The following is a 26,676-nucleotide window of genomic DNA, read 5'->3' on the forward strand; positions in this document are numbered from 1 at the left end:
AGCCCTGTGATGACCTGGCGACTTGTCCAGGGTGTACCCCGCCTTTCGCCCGTAGTCAGCTGGGATAGGCTCCAGCTTGCCTGCGACCCTGTAGAACAGGATAAAGCGGCTAGAGATAATGAGATGAGATGAGACTTTCTATTATTATTATCCCCCGCCCAAACGAAGTTTGACAAAGTATATAGAAACGGTTTCCAGCTGTCCGTCCGGTCACATTTTCTTTTCCGGGCCATATCTTTAAAACTACTGAAGATATCTTCATGAAACCTGGTATGCGGTACATATCAAGCAACATGTGAACTGGTGCCTTTTGCTATTTTGGGATTTTTTTTTTTAAAGTCTTTTCCAAATTTTTACCTAAAAAATAGATTTTGACTTCGTTTCTAAGAGCAATGTTCGTTTCCGGAGCATATATCCAAAACTATTCATGATACAGATTTGAAACTTGGTATACATGTTAACAAGGGGATGTAGATGTGCCTTTTCATACTAAGAAATTTGAGAAATTTTAATTTTTCATGTTTCCATAGAAACAATTTCTGACTTAGTCTTGGGGTAGGTTTTGTTTCCGGAGCAAAACTTGAAAACTATGAGTCTTGAAAGTTGGTATATGTGTTGATTAAGTAATGTATATGTGCCTTTTGATACTAAGAAATGTGAGAAATTGTAATTTTTAGCTCACCTGGACCAAAGGTCTGGTGGGTTTATGCCATGGGCTGCTGAGGTCGGTGTAAAGAGGTAGGGTTGGTTTCCTGCAGCAGAACTTGAAAAATGTGACAATATTTTGAAACTTGGTATATCGTTGGTATATAGGGCGGGGGATATAGAGGACTCTGTCTTCTTCTTCTTATTATTATTATTATTATTATTATTATTATTATTATTATTTTAAAAAAGTTATGCTTTTTTTTGCTGCAACAAAGACAAATATTTTGTAGTGTGGAAAATAGTTCTTGGGTGGGTTTTTAAATGTTTTATTTATTTATTTATTTATTTATTTATTTTTAACACTATCATTTTTGCTCGTTTATTATGAAGTCCCTCCTGTGCCAGGACCTGATCTTCCCAGGCAGTCTCCTGTCCCAGTACTAACTAGGCACTTAGCGCATCGGGTGGCGCCAAGCTCTGTTTCCATAGCCCTCGGCCTCTTGTCTATTACATAGCTAGGGTTACAGTAGGGGGCTGGTCCTCTGTTAACCACGAAAGTTTGACTCCCTACTCACATCTGTATTGTGGCATGCCTCACTAGATGGTAGTAGGTGCCATTTTCATGATGGTCTTTGGTATGACCCGACTGCAAGTAGAACTCACGATCTCCCGGTAGAGAGGCGGACACGCAAACCACTTGGCCAACTCACAGTATTTATTATAAAAGGTACCAGTTAAATTAAATAAGATGTATTTAGCCACTTTAGGTTTTTAGGTTCACTGTTTTTAGGTCACCGGACAGTCATCAAAACCTTTTAACTGCATGTCATACTGTGTATGGTTGTGTGTGTGAGACCAATAATGTGAATTTGAATTAGTAAGAAGCAGACTTGGGCTTCTAAATCTAAAGCACGTACATGTTGGAAGTTTCTAACCAGCACATTTGTAACCAGTTCTGTAACTGTTCGTGTCTCAGAGCTGCAGGAGTACTACTTCCTCCTGTGTGACGTTCTTCCAGAGGACCGCATCCTTCGAGAGGAGCTCCAGCAGAAACGACTGGTGTGTATTTATTAATCCTTCACTCACTGGCCCAAAGAAATTACAGAAATGCTCACAAATCACACTGCTGTATAGTTTACTGTAAGACTGGTGATAAACGAATTGAGGGGAGACACTGTAGTGAAAGTTCATTATGTCTAACTATTCAAACTATTCTTTAAGTTCGTTTCTTAAGACAAGGACCACTAAGACCCATAGTAGACAGTATAGGATCAGTTACTTACAACCTTTCCAAGACACTGGCAGACATAATTAAACCACTCCTCGGACTCACGGAATACCACTGCAAAAACTCAAAACAACTGGCGAAAGAACTAAAGGAAATCAAGATAAAAAAGGATGAAATTTTTGTATCACATGACGTCATATCCCTCTTTACAAAAACACCGGTCACAAACAGTCTCAACATATACTAAGTAACTTTAAAAACGCACAATGGAATTCAACACGATATCACTTTAGATCCATGCATATATTTGAAATTTAGGATATTGTATGTAATGCACACACATCTTGAAACATTGATAAAGGACATTTATTGTCAAACTCAAGAATTAATTCACAATAAAAAAAATTCAAAGTGACAGTTGGTCCATGTTCGGACCGTCATGCTGGAGATTCTGGGTCTGTGTCGTCCAGGGGTCTCAGCAGCAGTGACTGAGGGTGTCAGGAATCTGTCACGGAGGTGAGCTAGCCTGATGTGCTGATCCTGAACTGGCGTCGTGACTCGAGGCTGACCAGGGCGTGGACGATCCCTGGTGCTCCCTGTCTGTCTGTAACGCTGACTCAAACGGGAAATGGTCGAACGATGAACACCGAAGTGCCGGGTTCTCATATAATGAATTGGGAAGAGGCCAGAGTCATTCGCGCTGAAGAAAATAGATACCAGCGGTGGATTTTAGAGGCAGTGGAGATACGCAAGCGGGTGCAGAGGACTATGAACCGGGATGAGGGAGCGTACGCGCTGTCGCACACCTGGAGCGCAGTCCTGGAGGAGCGACCTGACAGCAGGAGGCGTGAACTACCTGTCAAATTGGGCGGGACATTCACGCCTCCATAGAGTAACATCAGCTGATAAGGCACGTCACCACTCGACATCTGGTGACTGTTTTGAAGAAGGCAGAAGTTTATCGCCGAAACTGTCAACAGCAAGGTAACATCTTAAAAAATCCTTGTCTTAAGAAACGAACTTAAAGAATAGTAAGAGGGGAGACACTGCTTTGTTGTAGGGAGCATTTATTTATGGGGTTTCTTTTCACATAAATTTTAGGTCATATTATCTAAGTGAGATATTACTGAATGGGGTTTTCCTTTAAAACATTATAGGTAGTCCTTCAAAAGCATTTTAACTTCACAAACCTAAATATTTGTCTCTGTGCATTAATTAATACAATGCAACAACAATTCCAGTAAAAATAAACAGTGAGCTACTGAATAAAATCACAGTTGCAGTGTGCTATGTGGCTCTGAACTGCGTAAGCCTCCTGATATTTCTCGGAAATCTTCTGAAAGTGATTAGTAGCATACTGAGAAGCCTGAGCTCCCTCTCGCATTGTTTCTGTGGGTTATAATGAGTCAACATCATCATCTCGCACAAACATCTCTGGGAAAAATCTGCTATTGCCGTTGCTAGGCAACCCTGCATCGCCATCACCACCACAGGCCGTGCTGCAAAGTAGCAGACCGCCGCTGAACGAACTCCTGCGACCTTCCTCAGACGTTCACAGAGAAAGGAACACGCAGAGAGAGCTTCACACGCTCGTGCTTAATTATGCAGATTTATTCCGACGCGTGATGAGTATGCTGAAAACAATGTAACGGCGTGTATGGATATGTGGAATTGGATTTTGTATGATATATCTATACTTAAAAGTACCCGGCCTTTCGATTTCATAAAATCGGTGAAATTTAACTCCCTTTGAAATTTGATCAATGTGATGTATGTTTATTTTTGTAATATCTTAAAAAAAAAAATCAGGCCATTCTGTGGCGGAGAAGTTATTTAATTTGAGGAGATTCCCGAGCAAATAACGTGCATAAAATCGCTCGCTTTGCGCAGTCAAGCAGACAGAAGAAGTCCGTGTGCACATGCTTACCTGAGTCATCGTCTTCTTTTGGGTTTTACGGCAGCTGGCATCCACAGTGTCGCATTACTGCCATCTACAGGTTTACCTTTGAGCGTGCACTGACAGTTCCATCATTCTGTCGCTAAACGAACAGCTGATCACACCGAGGTGCTCGCTGACCGCCGATATTTATTAGTTTGGTCCTGCATTTCCTTTCCTTCGTCTATAACATAACGTCTTTTCTTCTCGCTTTCCGTTACTGTAGTCGGTCTTTCACTTTTCATTCGCACACTCACGTCCGCCATTTTTCTCTCCTGTTTCAAATTTGTATCCTACAATGCCTTGCGCAAACAGGGAAAGCCCACCACGTGATGCATGACGTAGTATCTTGTATTGGGTCATGGTGAAGCAGGAAAAAATAGCGGAGAATTTAGGGCCATGGGGCTCTACATTCATTAATTGTTCTATTTAAAAAAAAAAAAATTTGGAAGTCTGTGATGCGAATTCAGTAGCTTTCGGTACACTAAACGAAAATAATCGGGTGTCGGGGAAAATTGTTTTCTTGACCTAAACGTGAAAAATCTGAAAGTCAGTCTACCTTTAAGAAATAAAACAGCTATTTCTTTACATTTATAAATAAAACTTTTGTTAGATAGATAGCTTTATTAGACACAAGATCCACTCAGTTGACGCTGTATTCCATTGGAGATGTGTATAAACTTATGCTAATAATCTATATCTACATTATTAAATTTGTAAAATATATATATATATAATAATATAAAATAAGTAATAAGCATATTATTATGATTAATAATGAATGAAATTTGTATTCCATTTATAAAAATATATCTAAATACCAGAAAAGTGTTTCCAATAGTTAATTCTAAATGTCTTCGTAGTCTCGAGTTTTTTTAACATCGTCGGGCAGAGAATTATATAACGTAGCAGCTGAAAAAGTAAAAGTCCTGTTTCCTGATTTTGAGTTTTTCACGATATGAATATCGTTCTTTACTCGTGTTATAATTATGGAGTTTTTAGCAAAAATTTTACGTATGTATTCAGGTAGAAGTCCGTTCATACATCTGTACACCATCAGACATTCGTTCAATTTCCATCTTTCGACAATAGGAACCCAGTTTAGCTTTCTGAAAAGGACTTCAGAATGTTCATCCCTGATTTTCTTCGAGTATCAAACGTGCGCCTCTTTTCTGCAAACGATAGAGCCTTTCCGACTTAGTCACATCTGCATTCGACCAGACCTCATCACAGTACTCGAGGAGAGGTAAAACCAAGGTGTTAAAGATCATCTTGTTGGTCTTGGTATCGACGTATTTTCTTAAATGTCCCAATATCCCTAATCTCTTGCTAGTCACTGTGATCATTCCAGCTCAAAGAAGGGTCCAAAGTAACTCATAGGTATTTCATACTTGGTGTGCTCTCCAAATTCGACTGCTTTAAAGATGACAAACTATTACTAAATGAGGTGTTAGATAAACGCGTCACTGAACCGAACACCATGGTCTTCGTGTTCACCATCAGTTCATTTCTATCAAACCAAGATGAAAGGTTGTTTAGATCCTCTTGCAATTTCAGATGAATTTCATTCAAGTCCTTGCTAGCATTAAAAATAGCAATATCATCTACAAACATAAGTTTTTATGTGTTTTATGTTTATGGGTAGATAATTTATGAAAAAGAGAAACAATAGTGGTCCAAGAACCGAACCCTGTGGTACTCCTAAAGAGACTGAGAAAGGGTCGGAAAGACTTCCATTAATAGATACTGACTGCAGTCTGCTATCAAGATAGTTTTCAAACCAGAACAGAGATTTTCCGCTGACACCAATGCTCGTTTTGAATGAACTCGTGAAGGAGTGATGTGTTTGAATTGTTGAGGAGTTTTGCTGTGTGTCGAGCAGGAGGAGGTTCTTGAACAGCAGCAGAAGGAAAGAGACGATACCAGTTTTCAACGGAGCTGCATGTTCTGCAATGAAGAATTTACCGGAAATAGGCAAGAACTACTGCTGATATCTCTGTCTCTCACACACAGGTTTCTTATTCCTGACAAACACACCTGAGGATGTTCTCATTTCCAGGTGTATCAGCAATATGCTGTTTTTAAAAAGCCTACTTTTTTTTTTTTTTAAAGAACTAGCAGGTAAAAAAAATTTAAAGAAATTAGTTTTGATAAATGACTGAGGCCTAGAGCTCTTTAAAAAAAAAAAGTTCTAGTTCCTCTAACAGTATATTTTTGAATGTAATATTTACTCTCCAGTTGCATTGCATCATCTGCAAACATAAGTTTTAATGTGTTTTATGTTTATGGGTAGATAATTTATGAAAGTGAGAAACAACAAAGGTCCAAGAACTGAACCCTGTGGTACTAAAGAGACCGAGAAAGGGTCGGAGAGACTTCCATTAATAGATACTGACTGCGATCTGCTATCAAGATAGTTTTCAAACCAGAACAGAGATTTTTCGCTGACACCAATGCTCGTTTTGAATGAACTCTTGAAGGATTGGTGCGAAAGTGCAGTCTGTAAAATGCAGCGTTTTAAGCAGAAATCATTGCATTTGGAAAACCATAACTGTCCCATCATAACATTAAAGGAGAACTGAAGGCAAATTTATGATCAAAATTCTATTTCTCATTTTATTAAATATAGGAATGCATTTTTGATCGCTATTTTGTCACTGCTATAGCAAGTTATGAGTGTTTGAAATATGCTCTGTAATATATCAGTCCATATGTCAAAGCAACAGCTGTAAACGAGATTCATTGAGACCTGTGCGAGACATCGTAGGACGGAAGTAAAACGTACAGCGGAAATCAAAGTGACCAACAGCTGCCAACGTTCCCTGTGTCCAAAATTGCTCACTTGTTCACTACTCCCTATATAGGGAATTACTATATAGAGGACTAAATAGTGAACTCATTGGTAAAATGGGAAAAAAAAAAACACTTTCGGACACTAGTCCGTCACGCCGGTATTTACGTCATTACTGTCGCACAATTAAAACGTGCCAGATCAGCCGGCTGGTGGGTTTTCAAAATAATAAATGCATGCATGTGTTTTTGTGATAAATCCATATTATACTGAGCGCATTTCCCATATTAATCAATACAAAGTACCTGCATCTTTCAGTTCTTTTAAATCAAGGCTGAATACTTTCTTCTTTGCTGCTGCCTTTTATTAAATCAAATTTGAGACTTTTAATTAGATTTTTTTCAGCGCAACCGCAATGCATGATGGGATATATTACTTTGGTTAGTGACCATCGGTTGTCCACTACTTTTCCTGATGCATTGTGGGATACTTTGAGTGCACTGTATAGGGTGTAAATAATCCTCACTAAGGTTTCGGACAGCACTACAAAATGGCGTCCGCACTATATAGTGCCCTATATTGTGAGTAGGGAGCGATTTCGGACACGGGTTGTCAAAAGACGCGCACGCCCTCTTTCGAATGCTGATGTAATCAAGCCGGAAGTTTTGTTTGTTTTGATAGCGATCAGGAAAGTTTGAAAAAAGTAGGCAGTAATCGTCATTTAAACTCGTTTTTGTGCAATACTTCGTTTGGAAAACAGTTTTCAAAATGGCGGCACTGCACTGACACCTGGCTGACACTTCACGTTTTGAAGTCTCGTGAAGATCGCGCGGATAAATGACACCTGCCGTGGACCAAATGAACTACATTCAACATGGCTAAAAACCGAATAGGCTGATAAGTATAATATTTAGTTGCCAATATGAGTCACAATATAAGGTTACTAAAACCGAAAACGTAATTGAATAACACGTTAATTAAGAAATAAAGCAAGTGGGGGCGTCGTGGCTCGGGTGGATGGGGCGCCGTGCCGTGGGTCCGGGGACCCGGGTTTGGTTCCGGCCCGGGGTCGTTTCCCGGTCCCTCCCCGTCTCTCTCTCTCTCCCGCTCGTTTCCTGTCTCTGCACTGTCCTGTCCAATAATGAGGGTGAGAAAAGCCCAGGAAAATATCTTTAAGAAATAAAGCAAGCAAGTTTAAAAATGACTTCAGTTCCCCTTTAATATTTCATACTAATTTATATTTCGCTGAATAGTGATGAATAGATGTGGTGCATGTTTCTCCTGTCCTCGTGCTCTGATTGTGCTCCTCATCCTTTCCTAGGTCTCTGCTGCTCAATCACATGGCCAGAGAGCACGCGTTCAGCATCGGCCTGCCCGACAACATCGTCTACTGCACGCAGTTCCTCGATACGCTGGAAAGGAAACTGGACAAGTAATCCTGCAGCTGCTGCACACAGCCACAGATTACTACAGAGATACACAGATTTTCTAGTAGAGAAAGGACGTAGCTTTGAGTAGAGTGCCCTCTCTTGGTGGCTGCATGGAGTTGCAACACGTCCAAAGCGCAGTTTGTACTGTTTGTGTGTGTATATAATGAAAGAAAGTACATTTCCTGTCTTTAAAAGTTTTTGTGCTTTGGCAGTATGCAGTGTCTGTACTGTGAGAAGATCTTTCGAGATAAGACGACTTTGAAAGATCACATGAGAAAGAAGCAACACAGACGCATCAACGCCAGCAATCACGACTACGATCGCTTCTATGTCATCAATTACCTGGTGTGTGTTTCAGGTCATGAATATCAGATTCTAGTCACTCGTATGCGAAGTATTTGAAGAGTAATTGTTTTATACAGATATTAAAGTCCATTCAGACCTGATTTTGGTTAAGAGGGCAAGCTGAAGTGGTTATTGTAACGTGTGCAGGAGCTGGGGAAGACCTGGGAGGAGGTGCAGTCTGAGGATGACCGGGAGCTGCTCGAGGATGAAGAGGAGTAAGAGCCTCCTTTAGATTTTCTACCATAGACGGCATGGGCGTGTTTGAATCCCCTGCACGTACGTCATAAGGTCTGCTGGTAGATTTGTGAGATTGCTGTGTTGTGTGCAGCGACTGGTCCGATTGGCAGGCTCACCCAGTGTGTGCTGTTTGTCTGTTCTGTGAGCGGCAGGAGGAAACGATGGACAAGATCTACACCCACATGCAGGTTATTATTAATATTCCCACTCCGCACACATCACTTCATGCATTATGATTTTGATATTGCTTGGAATCAGACTGTTTAAAGTGCATATCACGGGTAAATTCAGGAGCGAGATCAATGTAATTCTCCTATTTTATTATTAAACTTTGGTCAAATATCTGTCACATTTTGTGCAGTTTTTTTACCTTGCGCAATACCAGAAAAATTCAGTTTGAAATCAAGCCATTTGAGGCGAATTGGTCCGCCTCTGAAAAACCTGGTGTTTGGATTTCCCGGGAAACATTGATTTTCGTGACGTCGCGTGCGGGACGCCTCCCTCTGAATCCTATGTCAGCGCTGGTTTGTTTATGAGAAAACGACCTGGTGGTTTTCTGCAAATTTCTTCAACGTTATCGCGTAATTATTAAAATGGTTAACAGATGTATCGTAGGAGGGAGTAGCAACACCAATCTTGATGGGATTAGTACTCATCGTTTCCCACATTGCGCTCAGGTGGCAATTCCATATTTCAATGCAAAATCGCTAGCTGCTAAACTTGGTCTACACAGGCTGTGCACTGAAACCGTGCAAAGCTCGCGCAGCCTGCTGGCGCTTCCACAGGTGACGTCACGAATCTGGCTCCAGACTCCCTTGGGATTTTTCCAGACGCGTTTTGTTATTTTATTTTTTTCTGCTGTAGACAGATGGCCTTGTGCAAAATTACCCTTCTGGGTGAGGGTGTAAAGGGTGCATCAGTTGCCCCCTAAAAATGAAAAGTTCCTCCGATCATGATGCATTTTTGTTTTTATGTTCCTTTTGGTAAGAAAACACACTGGGTGAAATATTTTGACAAAATTCAAAAGTTTAATGGTGGCACCAGGAGCTCAAAGTTATGGAAAAAGCTGCTATTTTATGACTTTTATGACACAATTTCAATCACTTTTCATGAAACATTATGGCACCTTATAGAGTATACCAAATATCTTAGATACACATTTTTAGTACATATTCTAAATATATTATCAAGCACAGTTTGAGTTTTGGCTGTTCATTGAATCATTGTTCAACTACTTTTAAACAATGCAAATGTATTATGAATCACATTAATGCTTCTCAATCCCTTGCAAAGGTTCTTAACATCATCTCTGGCTCACAAGAAATCAATAAATGGAGTCCAACACTGTGATTCAAACCTTACGTGAAAACATAAGCGTTTTTGGCAAAAAATGAACCTCATGGTGCCACCATTAGACTTTTGAATATGGTCAAAAAATTTTACAGGATGTCTTTATTGGTGAAAAGGAACACCCAAACAAAAATGCATCAGATTTTATGAAAGTAAGTAGCCTGGCAAGCCAGACTAAATGTGAATATTTAGTCTGGCCTCGATCCGTAGACATTTCCGAAGGGTGTGGGAGGAACAAACCGCTGTCTTTCAAACTGTCTCTGTGCGTATAGGCCAACGCTCTGACCAATCAGCGCAACAGTGACTGTGACGTAGTCAGAGCGACAGAAAGCAGTGGGGGAGACCTTGAAATAAATAATTTTTCAAAATGCGTATTAATTAATAAACAGGTTCTAGATATTAAGAAGTTTGGAGATAATGACCACAAGTTTGGAGTCTGTACCACATACACTCATTTTTTTTTTTTTTTCAAGTGTTTTTCAAGGGTTTGCTTAAACTGTTTTTGAGAGTTTTTATTTAGTGGTGTTTGGTGAAATAATTTCCCTTAAATTTAAAATAACGGGATGTAACGTTCACTAGATGTGGGTGGAGCACAGAGGACGGCAGGACAGAGACTGAGTTCGCAAAAACTCTTTTATTTTCACTTTTCAGTGGAATACGTTTCTCTCTCAGCCACACGCGCGCACACACATTCCGGTTGTCTGGTTGCGGAGAGAGCTCCTCTGCTCTCGCTCTCCCTCCTTAAATAGCCCGGTTTACTGGGGAGAACACACACAAAACATAGATTAATCACACTCAGGTGAAGCGATTCTGCCACTTACCTTCCCCAACTCCGCCCTCCTGTCACAGACCGGCGCTTGACCACGCCCCCGCTGCCACACGGGAAAATAAGAAACAATCAAAAAGTAATGTTTCAAAGCTGTTTATTAATTCTTCGTACTGCACAAACTAGCCCCATCCTTTTGGCTACGAGCGGAGCCAGCTGGTAGATCAGACTTTTGCCATAGCCGGTCGGCAAAACAGCGAAAACGTCCTTCTTGAAAAGGAATGAGCGAAGAGCCTCTTCCTGCTCATGTTTCAACGAAAACTCCAAGTCTAATTCTTCTAAAACTGATTCCAAAGCGGAGTCAAACGCGCGCTGTTCACTAGCCGTAGCCATCTTTCTTGCTGTGCTTTCTCCAGCGTCGCGCAGCTTTGTCGTCACTCCTGCAAAAGCCCGCCCAAAGAATCCAAACAAAAACCTTGCATTGTGATTGGCGGGCACAATTTGATGCCCGGGGTGTTTTTGTTTATATGGTGCGAGGCTAGACCCACTCGCTAGGCAAAAAATATTTTTGGCCGCTAGGCGGGTGGGTCTAGTTTACTAGGCTAGAAAGTAAGGGCAACTGATGCACCCTAAGGGACATACTTTCATATAAAATAAAAAAAAACGAATTTGGTCCAGGATATGCACTTTAAAGCTGCTTTTCCTCGAGCACTTGCGCCAGAACAAGTTGTTCCGGAGCAATTTGACACCAGTGGGTGCAGCTTTCTCCACTTTACAAGGTGGTGCAACTTGTTCTGGAACTTCTTGTTCTGAGCGCAACTTGTTCCCGTTTACCGTCTGAACACAATCGCTGGCAAGTAGGAGGTCTTGCGGATGCACGGTAGCGTTCATCTGGGTCATTTATCATCCAGACAAAACCGCTTCACGGCAAATTCAACGGCCAGTGCTTTTCCTTGTCAAACTTCTCCACCTTTTAAACAATGGAGTCAAGCGATTTCCAAGTCAATCACAGTCATAACTGGAGTAAAGAAGTTGTTCTTACCCTCATCCAGTTGTGGGGAGATGCAGAGACCCAGTTGGATTTGGAGAAATCGGGCCACAACGAGCCAATTTACCAGCAAATCGCTGAACGTTTAAACAGAAACGAGTAGCAAGAGGACAATAAAGCGAGTTAAAAACACGCTTCTGATCACAGATTTATGCAGCCGCACTTTCGTGTTTACCTGTTTAATCTCCGTTTTGTCATGGATAGAGAGAGAGCGTGAAAACACAAAGGAAAGTGGGTGCAACTTGTTCCCGCTGCCAGTGTAAAAGCAGGTTAAGAAGACATGCTGTTCGTATATTGTATGCTTTATAAAGAATAAGACTAAGATGATTGGAAGAAAATAGTCAATTCTCATCATTCTCTCTCTCAGAATGATTATTTTTTTCTTATAACATCAGGTCCTGACCTCAGAAATGTGCCAATAATTTAATTTGTTTTATTAGTTAATGGATAATTACGGAAGCCGCGAGAGGCCCTTCATATAATCTTTTTTTATTCACCTTGTTATTCCTAGATAACGACATAATTAATTCAGGATCTCGAGAAAACACCACAACTAATTCGAGATCTCGAGAAAATAAAACCGTTATTCCGAGATAACAACATAATTAATTCAGGATCTCGAGAAAACAACACAACTAATTCGAGATCTCGAGAAAATAAAACCGTTATTCCGAGATAACAACATAATTAATTCAGGATCTCGAGAAAACAACACAACTAATTCGAGATCTCGAGAAAATAAAACCGTTATTCCGAAATAACATAATTAATTCAGGATCTCGAGAAAACAACACAACTAATTCGAGATCTCGAGAAAATAAAACCATTATTCCGAGATAACAACATAATTAATTCAGGATCTCGAGAAAACAACACAACTAATTCGAGATCTCGAGAAAATAAAACCGTTATTCCGAGATAATTAATTCAGGATCTCAAGAAAACAACACAACTAATTCGAGATCTCGAGAAAACAAAACCGTTATTCCGAGATAACAACATAATTAATTCAGGATCTCGAGAAAACAACACAACTAATTCGAGATCTCGAGAAAATAAAACCGTTATTCCGAGAGAATGAATTCAGGATCTCAAGAAAACAACACAACTAATTCGAGATCTCGAGAAAACAAAACCGTTATTCCGAGATAACGACATAATTAATTCAGGATCTTGAGAAAATAACACAACTAATTCGAGATCTTGAGAAAATAAAACCGTTATTCCGAGATAACAACATAATTAATTCAGGATCTCGAGAAAACAACACAACTAATTCGAGATCTCGAGAAAATAAAACCGTTATTCCGAGATAACAACATAATTAATTCAGGATCTCGAGAAAACAACACAACTAATTCGAGATCTCGAGAAAACAAAACCGTTATTCCGAGATAACGACATAATTAATTCAGGATCTCGAGAAAACAACACAACTAATTTGAGATCTCGAGAAAATAAAACCGTTATTCCGAGATAACAACATCAGGATCTCGAGAAAACAACACAACTAATTCGAGATCTCGAGAAAATAAAACCGTTATTCTGAGATAACAACATCAGGATCTCGAGAAAACAACACAACTAATTCAAGATCTCGAGAAAATAGAACCGTTATTTAGAGATCTCGAGAAAACAAAACAATTATTTCATGATCTCGAGTAAACAGCTGAGAAATGGTTCATTCAGGTGCGCCAAGAGACTTGTGATATGCTGACTTTGGGGCTATTTCTCATTCTGTATAGACGCAACTTTGGTCATTAGAATGTCTGGAATAATCGATCACCTAATAAGGCAATATTCTGATCAGGGGTTGACACAGGGAGAGATTGCATTAAGCCTTTTAATAAGGGATCATTTCAAAATTAGTCCGCGGCACCTCCGCAGAAGACTGGCCCGGCTTCGTCTCTACCGATGGAGATACAGTGATCCAGCTGAGATCATGAAATAACGGTTTTGTTTTCTCGAGATCTCGAAATAACGGTTTTGTTTTCTTGAGATCTCGAATTAGTTGTGTTGTTTTCTCGAGACCCTGAATTCATTATGTTGTTATCTCGGGATAACAAGGTGAATAAAAAAAGATTATATGAAGGGCCTCTCACGGCTTCCGTAGATAATTCATAATATATATAATTTTTTTTTTTTTACATGTTGATGGGTGTTTCATGATGTGGAAGATCCTTACATACAGGGGGCTGCCAAAGTAAGGATTATTCCAGTATTACCAGTATTATAATAGTGGTGCTAGGTTTCATTTAATACTAGAATTCATTAAGAGGTAGGGTTTTCGCACGCAAGCCACGTTCTGTTGATGCCACGATTCAGTTCATACGGGAGGCTTGCTGGGAAATTGATGCTGATAAAGACCTTTGTGCCAGAGTGTGCATGGGTGTCCACACTCGACTAGCGGAGTGTCTGAATGCCGGGGGCAAACTGTTTGAACATTTGAGGGATTGATATGTTATTATTGATATGTTTGTACAGCGCCCTCCACAATTATTGGCACCCCTGGTTAGGACGTGTTAAAAGCCTTAAAATAAATTCAATTTTTATTGCAGAAGCATAATCTCACACTGAAAATTGTAGAAAAATGTAACCTTTAACTCAAGTGAATTTAAAAAAAATAAATAAATCCCTGACTAAGAAATAATTTTTCATAAAATCACCTGTTCCACAATTATTGGCACCCATAACAATTCCTAGAAAATAAATGTAATGGAAGCATTGTCATTTCTACTGTAGTTTATAAAGTTGATCAGAGTATCTAAGAACCTTTAATTAGTAATTCATCACATCCTGTTTCCCTGGGGTATAAATATGATGTGACACAGAGGCCTATTTCTCTTATCCACTCTTCAACATGGGAAAGACAAGAGAACACACCATTCAAGTAAGGCAGATGTGTGTCGACCTTCATAACTCAGGCGACGGCTACAAGAAAATAGCCGCTCGCCTACACCTGCCCATATCTACAGTCAGAGGAATCATCAAGGAGTTTAAAACAACTGGAACAGTGGCAAACAAGCCTGGACGAGGATGCAAGTTTATCTTGCACAGTGAGGAGGATGGTAAGAGAAGTAAAAAGTTCTCCAAAGCTCACTGTTAGAGAATTGCATCAAAGAGTAGCATCTTGGGGTCACAAAGTCTCCATAACAACCATCAGGCGCTATCTACACGCCAACAAGCTGTTTGGGAGGCATGCACAGAAAAAGCCTTTTCTCACTTACAAGCATAAACGTAAACGTCTGGAGTTCGCTAAGCGGTACTGGGACTTCAACTGGGACCGTGTGCTTTGGTCAGATGAGACCAAGATAGAGCTTTTTGGCAACAAACACTCTAATACATCACAAAAGATGAGTATGCGGAAAAGTACCTCATGCCCACTGTGAAGTATGGAGGAGGATCGGTGATGCTGTGGGCCTGTTTCTCTTCCAAAGGCCCCGGGAACCTTAGGGTGCATGGCGTCACAAACTCTTTGAAATACCAGGACATTTTAAATCAAAATCTGGTGGCCTCTGCCCGAAAGCTGAAGATGGGTCGTCACTGGGTCTTTCAGCAAGATAATGACCCTAAACATGTGGCCAAATCTACACAAAAATGGTTCACCAGACACAAAATCAAGCTCCTCCCATGGCCATCTCAGTCCCCAGACCTCAACCCAATTGAAAACCTGCGGGGTGAGCTGAAGAGGAGAGTGCATAGGAGAGGACTCTGGATGATTTAAAGAGATTGTGCAAAGAGATATGGTCAAAGATCCCTCTCTCTGTATTCTCCCATCTTGTGAAATGTTATAGGATAAGATCAAGTACTGTCTTGTTGGCAAAAGGGGGTTGTACAAAGTATTAACATCAGGGGTGCCAATAATTGTGGCACACATGATTTCATGTAAAAGAATTATTTCTTAATGTGGGATTTTTTTCCCACTGAATAAATGCACTTGAATTAAAGGTTGGATTTTTCTCTTTTTTTTGCATTGTTGTCAGATATTATTAAAAAAAAAGAATTTATTAGAACACATCTTAACGAGGGGTGCCAATAATCGTGGAGGGTGCTGTATAATCAGTAAAATGACGTTTTGTGCGAACGTTTTGTTTTTCGTTACTGTATACCTACTTTTACAGCCCCCTGTATAAAAGCTATATTTTAAACTTAAGCTTAAATGTTTGGACACTAATTCTGATTACATGTCTTAAAGTAACGATGGATGTCGTTTCTCTTTACTTAGTCGAGCGGTTCTTGACATAATATGGATTATTACAGTTGTGGAACAGGGCTATTTACTCGATGTTTATTATTTACTGTTTACTGTTTGATCTCAGACGCATTAAGAAGGCAAGAAATTGCACTAATTAACTTCTGACGAGGCACCTGTTAATTGAAAAGCATTCCAGGTGACGACCTCATAAAGCTGGTGAAGATAATGCCAATGAAATATATTTTGTTTTTGTTTGTTTTTTTAGACACTTTTTTTTGTTTACCACACAATTCTATACGTGTTCCAGATGTTATTTCATAGTTTTGATGCCTTCGGTATTGCTACGATGTAAATAATATTGTTTAAAAAAAAAAAAAATACAGAAACCCTATGAATCAGGAGGTGTATCCAAACTTCTATCTGGTACTGTATGTCTTAAATTTAATGACAAAAAAATGCAATTTATCAAGAAAGACGTTCACATCTTACAGCTTAAAGGAGTACGCCACCCCCAAGTGAAATTGAGGTGGTGTTTACATTAGACCGTATCAGCGGATCGTCAGATTAACGTTTTTAAAACGATTCACGTGCACACAGCAACGCCAATACACGATTCGCGTGCACACAGCAACGCCAATACACGGATACGCTAATCACATGACTAGACGGCACGTAAGTTGAAATGTGTCAGTGCGGCTCAGCGCTTCCTACTCAGCGGCTGCGTTCCAAATCACTCCGCCCTGAACAGCGAGTGCCCTCTGGAGGGTGCGCACTCCGGCCCTGCGCAGCTCACAGAGTGCGCGAGTGAAGCGCACGAGCAGCGATTCGGGACTGAGCCGCTGTGTGTGTGATCTCAGTGCATATCAGGCATGCGCAAGTCACTCACCACTTGCAAGTGGAAGGATGGCAAGCCTAAAGACAATCATAACTACACAATGGGCAGTGTTTGCATCTTACCATGAACAACATTAAGAATGGCAAAGCATTATATTCATACTTTTATACTCTTTAATGAAAAACAAAAAGGTGATACAAGGCGGAAACAATAGCAGGAAGTGAAGTCCACGCCGCTTTTCAGCAGTCGCGTCACATGACCAGCGTGGCATGAACAACGCCAGCGAATCAGGAAGGTGGATGTCACAGTGACGTTGTCCAATGACGACGTCAGCTAGAGCTCAGCACTGCGTTTCCTCGTATCTCAATGTTTACACAGCACCGGATCAGATACGAACTGGGTTGAATACGTGGGCTCTGGCGGATTCAAGTTGTTCCGCCTGTGGAGTCGTTTCCCGGCGTTTTAATGTGAACGGACAGTGCATCCGCGACGAAAACGAGACGGATATGGTCTAATGTAAACACCACCTGAGTCAGTCCCTAGAGTTGGATGAGTGAGCCAAAGCGTTTTGTAGCCGACCCAGCCATTGCCCTGATCTGGAAACGTCCCGGTTAGCTTTAGCTTAGCATAGTCGCTGTAATCCGGCGTGTCCAGCTAGCATTGTCGTTGCAAAAGTGAATCAAATAACTCAAGATTTTTTATAATTATTTCTCATGACCTGTACATTCACATCGAGTACACATATCAATGCAAATTAACACGAAGGGATTTACTAGACCGATTTATATCTGGAACTATTTTCGGCCACAGCACAGGCAAAGCACCGCTGCAGGCACAAAGACACCACGCAGCACCTGAAAACCCTGGTTTCCCTGGTAACACTGGTGTATTGACGGAAGTTGTGGTGCTGCGTGGTGTCTTTGCGCCTGCAGCGGTGCTTTGCCTGTGCTGTGGCCGAAAATAGTTCCAGATATAAATTGGTCTAGTAAATCCCTTCGTGTTAATTTGCATTGATATGTGTACTCGATGTGAATGTACACGTGATTACAGCGACTACGCTAAACTAAAGCTAACCGGGACGTTTCCAGATCAGGACAATGGCTGGGTCGGCTACAAAACGCTTTGGCTCACTCATCCAACTCTAGGGACTGCAGGGACTGACTCAATTTCACTTGGGGGTGGCGTACTCCTTTAACCTTTGACGGTGACAAAGACCTAACACTGAAGACTCCTTCAATAAAATTCCAAAAAAAATAATAATAATCCCCTGACAGAAAGCTTTACTATATCCAAGGTTACACACGTTTCTGTTAAATCCGTTTATATGGCGCGCCCAATAACATACTCTCATGTAATTTATTACCATAGAAATGGCCATTTTGACATTTCTTACGACATTTAAGTCAGTTTCATTATGATTTACTGTATATCGACATGTACTTTATTTCTATTTGTTACAGGATGCTCATCAATTTGACCTCCATAAATTAAAAACAGATCTCAGTGAGTACAGTCTCATCATTCCAACCTTTAAAGTGCAACAGGAAATGCAGCTCCTCATTTGTCATACCGTTTCCTGTCCAGACTTGAAATTTTACCAGCAAGTCAAACTCGTGAACTACATCCGCCGTGAGCTCCACCAGTGCCGCTGTCATGGCTGCCAGAGGAAGTTCGGAACCAAAGAGGAAGTGGTGCAGCACCTGAAGGAGGCCGGTCATGTGATGCAGCTTCCAGACAGCTCACCCTGGGACCAACCACAGTGAGTGAAGAATCCACCGAACACTCTTTATTATATTGTATTTAATAATCAGTTATACAGCATACAACCACATTTACCGCATACTATTATTATGTGGGCTGTACACGGTTATACCAGAGTGCTGATGAAATTTTGATTCTGTTCAGTCAGACGGTGTGGATTAATTTTCTATAACAGCAGCTCTGACAGTAGTTCAGTTCACAGGTTCATAATTAAAGGGGAACTGAAGTCATTTTTAAACTTGCTTTATTTCTTAATTAACGTGTTATTCAATTACGTTTTCGGTTTTAGTAACCTTATATTGTGACTTGTATTGGCAACTAATTGCAATTAAATATTATACTTATCGGCCTATTCGGTTTTTAGCCATGTCGAATTTAGTTCGTTTGGTCCACGGCAGGTGTCGCTTATCCGCGCGATCTTTGCGAGACTTCAAAACGTGAAGTGTCAGCCAGGTGTCAGTGCCGCCATTTTGAAAACTCTTTTCCAAACGAAATATTGCACAAAAACGAGTTTAAATGACGATTACTGCCGACTTTTTTCAAACTTTCCTGATTAGCCCAAGAGCATTAGCTCAAAATTGAGTCCAACCCAGAACAAATTAGTAACAAGCTGAATTTTTCAGAATATGTTCAGAATACCCTTAGGAATAACATACTAAAAGTCCCCGAGAATCCACCTTGTGCTCTCTGAGAAATTCAAGATGGCGTCCAAAATGGTCACCGATTGGAGATTTTTCAATATCTCAGGGATAAAACATGATATAAATGCAATTAAAATGTTAAATTATATGTTCTCTCATACAAGCAATGCAAATTCACCATTGTCACACTGTTAAAATTAAAATTAACCAAGATTACAAGGTCATTAATGTGGAAATTACATGGAATTTGATGGTTGACATGATTGACAGATTAGCTTAGTAGGCTACCTACATACATGAACATAATGTAAGACAACAATTAGACATCAATTTCCTTAATATTTAGTGCATCTTTAAGCTTTGATAAAATATTAAAGGGAAATTAAATTTGAGAACTCTATCTTCTAAAACTACAATGGCAAGCTGTTTCAGTACACTTCTTCAACATTCCGGCGACTTTCATGACAAAAAGGTCTGCCTCAATAAAAGCTCTTGCTTATAAACAATGAGTAGACTTAAACACTTCTCAGTGCCTCAGCTGTAATGCTTGGACCTTTGTTGTACCATCAATGAAGTAGGGAATTTATTCAAGCTTGTTTAAGGGTGGAAAAAAAATTAATCTTTGAGTTTCTAGCGCCAGTCTTTACTACTAGCAATGCCAGTGTGTTCGGACGAAAAATGACTAAACTCAGCATGACCTTTTAAAAATGACTGAACTCAGCATGACCTTTTAAAAATGACTGAACTCAGCATGACCTTTTAACATGCCATTTTTCATTTTACACCACCAATTTACTTTAATATTAATGAAAATAAGTGCTCCAACCCCTAGTAATTGTTTGTTGTTTTGTGAGCAGAATAGGATGATACGGAGTGAACGAGTAACCAATGGATCCACACTATACACAAATATACTGTTATAATAATGTGTACATTGTTATTATATAATGTTAATACACAATGTAATTAATACACACATGTTGGAATTTACTTTCCTACCCTACAAAACATATATTCTGACCTTTTAATTGCATTAATATTTTGTTTTGGGCCTGAGATATGGGCAGATCTCCATTTGGCGGCCATTTTGGACACCATCTTGAATTTCTCAGAGAGCACAAGGGGGATTTCCGGGGACTTTTAGTATGTTATTCCTAAAGGTATTCTGAACATATTCTGAAATTTTCAGCTTGTTACTAATTTGTTCCGGGTATAACCCTATTACTCCTGGGCTATGATCGCTTTCAAAACAAACAAAACTTTCGGCTTGATTACATCAGCGTTCGAAAAAGGGCGCACGCGTCTTTTGACGACCCCTGTGCCCGAAATCGCTCCCTACTCACTACATAGGGCACTGTATAGTGAGGACGCCATTTTGTAGCGCTGTCCGAAACCTTAGTGAGGATTATTTACAGCCTATATAGTGCACTGAAAGTATCCCACAATGCATCATGAAAAGAAGTGTACAACGATGATCACTAACCAAAGCAATATATCCCATCATGCATTGCGGTCGCGCTGAAAGAAATCAAATTAAAAGTCTCAAATTTGATTTAATAAAAGGCAGCAGCAAAGAAGAAAGTATTCAGCCTTGATTTAAAAGAACTGAAAGATGCAGGTACTTTGTATTGATTAATGTGGGAAATACGCTCAGTATAATATGGATTTATCATAAAAAAACCACCAGCCGCCTGATCTGGCACGTTTTAATTGTGCGACAGTAATGACGTAAATACCAGCGCAACGGACTGGTGTCCGAAAGAGTTTTTTTCATTTTACCAATGAGCTCACCTCTATATAGTAATTCCCTATACAGGGAGTAGTGAACGAGTGAGCGATTTCGGACACAGGGAACGTTGGCAGATATTGGTCGCTTTGATTTCCGCTGTACGTTTTACTTCCGTCCTACGATGTCTCACACAGGTCTCAATGAATCTCGTTTACGGCCATTGCTTTGACATATGAACTCATATATTACAACCCCGATTCCAAAAAAGTTGGGACAAAGTACAAATTGTAAATAAAAACGAAATGCAATAATTTACAAATCTCAAAAACTGATATTGTATTCACAATAGAACATAGACAACATATCAAATGTCGAAAGTGAGACATTTTGCAATTTCATGCCAAATATTGGCTCATTTGAAATTTCATGACAGCAACACATCTCAAAAAAGTTGGGACAGGGGCAATAAGAGGCTGTAAAAGTTAAAGGCACAAAAAAGGAACAGCTGGAGGACCAAATTGCAACTCATTAGGTCAATTGGCAATAGGTCATTAACATGACTGGGTATAAAAAGAGCATCTTGGAGTGGCAGCGGCTCTCAGAAGTAAAGATGGGAAGAGGATCACCAATCCCCCTAATTCTGCGCCGACAATTAGTGGAGCAATATCGGAAAGGAGTTCGACAGTGTAAAATTGCAAAGAGTTTGAACATATCATCTACAGTGCATAATATCATCAAAAGATTCAGAGAATCTGGAAGAATCTCTGTGCGTAAGGGTCAAGGCCGGAAAACCATACTGGGTGCCCGTGATCTTCGGGCCCTTAGACGGCACTGCATCACATACAGGCATGCTTCTGTATTGGAAATCACAAAATGGGCTCAGGAATATTTCCAGAGAACATTATCTGTGAACACAATTCACCGTGCCATCCGCCGTTGCCAGCTAAAATTCTATAGTTCAAAGAAGAAGCCGTATCTAAACATGATCCAGAAGCGCAGACGTCTTCTCTGGGCCAAGGCTCATTTAAAATGGACTGTGGCAAAGTGGAAAACTGTTCTGTGGTCAGACGAATCAAAATTTGAAGTTCTTTATGGAAATCAGGGACGCCGTGTCATTCGGACTAAAGAGGAGAAGGACGACCCAAGTTGTTATCAGCGCTCAGTTCAGAAGCCTGCATCTCTGATGGTATGGGGTTGCATTAGTGCGTGTGGCGTGGGCAGCTTACACATCTGGAAAGACACCATCAATGCTGAAAGGTATATCCAGGTTCTAGAGCAACATATGCTCCCGTCCAGACGACGTCTCTTCCAGGGAAGACCTTGCATTTTCCAACATGACAATGTCAAACCACATACTGCATCAATTACAGCATCATGGCTGCGTAGAAGAAGGGTCCGGGTACTGAACTGGCCAGCCTGCAGTCCAGATCTTTCACCCATAGAAAACATTTGGCGCATCATAAAACGGAAGATACGACAAAAAAGACCTAAGACAGTTGAGCAACTAGAATCCTACATTAGACAAGAATGGGTTAACATTCCTATCCCTAAACTTGAGCAACTTGTCTCCTCAGTCCCCAGACGTTTACAGACTGTTGTAAAGAGAAAAGGGGATGTCTCACAGTGGGAAACATGGCCTTGTCCCAACTTTTTTGAGATGTGTTGTTGTCATGAAATTTAAAATCACCTAATTTTTCTCTTTAAATGATACATTTTCTCAGTTTAAACATTTGATATGTCATCTATGTTCTATTCTGAATAAAATATGGAATTTTGAAACTTCCACATCATTGCATTCCGTTTTTATTTACAATTTGTACTTTGCCCCAACTTTTTTGGAATCGGGGTTGTACGTAGTACATTTCAAACACTCATAACTTGCTATAGCAGCAACAAAATGGCTATCGAAAATGCATTCCGATATTTAATAAAATGAGAAATAGAATTTTGATGATAAAAAATTTGCCTTCAGTTCCCCTTTAATGCACTCCTTGTGATATGTTATCGTTCCTATAGCAACAGCTCACTCAGAATGACTTGTACGGTCGACCCTTAACATAATCTAAGACTAATAATAAAAGGATTAAAAATGTAAACTCATACGTAACTTGAAGTTTCCTTGAAGGAGATCTTTATTTAACATTCATGGAAGGAGACTCTGGCGTCAGGACTTTGTGAGTCTTCGGGACAGAGGAGTTTGCGTATTCCGATTTCTCTGTGACACGACAAGTTGCGTGTTTTATGATATTCATTTTGTGATTCAGTACAGCATTGTACATAAAGTGTAAAATAGTGAGACTTATCAACACTTGCTGAATTCTGAGATTAACATGCTTTCTTGATTGACCGTTCATTTAAACTGTAACTTCACCCCCAGCTCTGAGCCTAACTCCACCCACTACATAATTTTGAGGGAAGGCGGGGAGGGGCTGGGGGCGTAGACTCATGTGAATGAGTTTCAATCAGCATATAATTGAAAATGAGCGCAGTTTCAGACTCCCACTCAGAGGCGGGGGCTGGGGCAGGTGGGCTACCCACCGCTGATTAGAGGGTGTTAACATATATACACACACACGCCTAATTCCAAAAATGTTGGGACATTGCATAAAACAAATAAAAAACAATGTGAAAATTTGCAAATCATGGAAACTTTATTTTTCATTGAAAACAGAACAAAGACAGTATACCAAATGTTAAAACTGAGAAATTTTATTGCTTTTTGAAAAATATGTGCTCATTTTGAATTTGATGTCAGCAACACATTTCAAAATAGTTGGGACAGGGGCAACAAAACACTGAAAAATTTGTCATGTCAAAAAAAAAAAAACTAATTAGGTTAATTGGCAACAGGTCAATAACATGAATGGGTATAAAAAGAGCATCCCAGAGAGGCATAGTCTCTCAGAAGTAAAGATGGGGAGGGGTTCACCGCTCTGTGAAAGACTGCGAGGGCAAACTACAACAATTTAAGAATAACGTTCCTCAATGTAAAATTGCAAAGAATTTGTGGATCACATCATCTATGGTCCATAATATCATTAAAAGATTCAGAGAATCTGAAGAAATCTCTGTATGCAAGAGACAAGGCTGAAAACTGACACTGGATGCCTGTGATCTTCAGGCCCTCAGGAGACACTGCATTAAAAGCAGACACGTGTCTGTAGTGGAAATCACTGTATGGGCTCAGGAACACTTTAGAAAAGCATCATCTGTGAAAACAGTTCATTACTGCATCCACGAATGCAAGTTAAAACCAGATATAAACAATATCCAGAAACACCGCCACCTTCTCTGGGCCCGAGCTCTTTTACGATGGACTGAGGCAAAGTGGAAAATTGTGCAAAAGTCAAAATTAGAAATTCCTTTTAGAAATCATGGACACCACGTCCTCCAGGCTAAAGAGGAGAGGGACCATCCGGCTTGTTATCAGTGCGCAGTTCAAAATCCAGCATCTGTGATGGCATGAGGGTGCATTAGTGCACATGACATGGGTAGCTTGTACATCTGGGAAGGCATCATTAATGCTGAATGATATAGACACGTTTCAGAGCAATATGCTGCCATCCAGACCAAATCTTTTTCAGGGAAGGCCTTCCTTCTTTCAGCAAGACAATGCCAAACTGCTTTCTGCACATAATAAACTGCATGGCTCCGTAGTAAGAGTCTGGGTGCTAAACTGGCCTGCTGGCACTCCAGACCTGCCTCGCCTTTAAAACATTTTGTGCATTATGAAGCACCAAATAAGACAAAGGAGACCCAGAACTGTTGAGCAACTGAAATTGTATATCAGGCAAGAATGGGACAACATTTCTCTTTCAAAAAAACAGCAATTGGTCTCAGTTCCCAAACGTTTACAGAGTGTTGTTAAAAGTAGAAATGATGCAGCACAGTGGTAAACATGGCCCTGTCCCAACTTTTTTGAAATGTGTTGCTGTATTATTTAAAAAAAAAAAAAAAAAACAATAATTTCTCAGTTTCAACATTTGATATGTTGTCTTTGTACTGTTTTCAGTGAACTATCGGGTTCAGGATGATTTTAACCAGTAGATGGCGATTTGATCCATTTTTCAAATCATAAAATGCAGATTTTTTTTTTTTTAAATAAAAATGATTTTGTCAATATTAACACCAGCATGTGATGTGTTTCATCACAATACAGTCATTTCATTTAGTTTCCAGCTCAAATGCACATTTGAGTGTGCAGTTTTTCTTTAAGTTCCTGTCCCTCCCTTTGTTTGTAGGTACTATTTCCCAACATATGAGAACGATGCTCTTCTCACAGCTCTGTCCGACAGCGAGAGTGAGTGTGAAGGAGCTGAACAGAACTCGGACGTCCCTGTGTTCGCCGAGGACATCTCCAACCTGAAGGCCTTGAAGCAGAACAGTGTGCTGAACAAACTCCTGAAGAACTTTTAGGAGGCATCGCCAACTACAATCAACCCCAACACACACAGACTTCACTGTTGTTTTGCCCTGGAAATGCTCACTGTCGTGAGCACGGTGCCTCCTTCACAGCGGCAAATGTCTGCACAAGAACATTTCTGCTGCTGTACAGTAAACTCCGCATAAGAGAGTGGTGTTTATATAATGAGCAGGTTTTTCGTAAAACACAGTTCGCTGTGGTGTTCTCAGAATGCATCACAGAAATTCATGATAATATAGTTTCTCATACACACTCGAGTGATTCCAAAAGAAACACTCATTTTTATATCACTTCAATGCGTCAGAGTTGAATAGTTTTCATGAAGAAACTTAATTTATCCTGTGTACTGTATGTTTTTGTTCACGTGACTGACTCACTGCCTGAAGTTTGGATCTCAGTATTCAGTTATTACATTTATATCAAAGATGAAAGTCATTTCATAATTGTCGCAAGTGTAAATAAAGCTAATCGAACAGAACTTGAAGTGTGTTCTACATTTCTCATGCACATTATTACTGTATTACTGCAAATCCCAAATTTACATTCGGCCCTCACGTTTTGTTTTTAAGGTATACTGAGGTAGTTTGGCGAAGTACTCTTATATTAGTTTACACTACCGTTCAAAAGTTTGGGGTCACTTTGAAATGTCCTTATTTTTGAAAGAAAAGCACTGTTCTTTTTTTTTTAAACTTTGTTTTTTATTAGATCTTTTACATCCAAATACAATGTACAAGAATAAAAGAACAGAAAAATAATGTAAAAAAGATATAGTAATAACAATAACTATAAAATAAAAGAAATAAGGTATGAACAGCTTATGGGTCCCTTCATTTATACTGTTGTAGATGTAAACAATCAAGTCTGACACATTATCATTCAGTCCGTGGTATCATCTTCCTCCTTGTACCAATACCATTTCTCCCATTTCTTTTCAAATTGTTCTTCCCTCATTTTCAAAATGTATGATAGCTTTTCCATGCTGTAAATCTCTTCCACAATACTAAGCCACTGTTCTAGAGTTGGGGGGTCTTCCTTATACCATGCTCTTGTAATTGCTTTTCGGCTAGCTGCAAGTAATACTTTTAACAGGTATACATCTTCTCCTTGGACCTCGTCTTGTGGTATATATCCCAAATACAGTACCAAAGATGTTTTTTGTATCTCATATCCCAGTATTTTTTTTAGTTCGCACCACACTCCCTTCCAGTACGTCTCTATTTTTTGGCATTTCCAGAACACATGTGCATGATCTGCTTCCGCCTGTCCACATAGTCTCCAACAGCACTGTTCTTTTCAATGAAGATCACTTTAAA

At 39.9% G+C, this 26,676-nt stretch overlaps 1 protein-coding gene across 2 annotated transcripts in view; it reads left to right on the top strand.

Moving 5' to 3' along the window:
- znf277 (zinc finger protein 277) overlaps positions 1-26,028 on the top strand; it is a 35,792-nt gene extending 9,764 nt beyond the window's left edge. For both annotated transcript variants that reach the window (XM_060928203.1, XM_060928204.1), the window contains exons 4-12: positions 1,625-1,707; positions 5,695-5,786; positions 7,925-8,035; positions 8,246-8,378; positions 8,526-8,593; positions 8,707-8,803; positions 18,270-18,312; positions 18,394-18,568; positions 25,182-26,028. In XM_060928203.1, coding sequence (XP_060784186.1) covers positions 1,625-1,707; positions 5,695-5,786; positions 7,925-8,035; positions 8,246-8,378; positions 8,526-8,593; positions 8,707-8,803; positions 18,270-18,312; positions 18,394-18,568; positions 25,182-25,356 — 977 coding nt within the window. In that variant the 3' untranslated portion in view covers positions 25,357-26,028. The remainder of the gene's footprint in view (positions 1-1,624; positions 1,708-5,694; positions 5,787-7,924; positions 8,036-8,245; positions 8,379-8,525; positions 8,594-8,706; positions 8,804-18,269; positions 18,313-18,393; positions 18,569-25,181) is intronic.
- Positions 26,029-26,676: the final 648 nt, after the last annotated feature.

The sequence above is a fragment of the Neoarius graeffei genome, chromosome 8, assembly GCF_027579695.1.
Source record: "Neoarius graeffei isolate fNeoGra1 chromosome 8, fNeoGra1.pri, whole genome shotgun sequence".
NCBI lineage: Eukaryota > Metazoa > Chordata > Actinopteri > Siluriformes > Ariidae > Neoarius > Neoarius graeffei.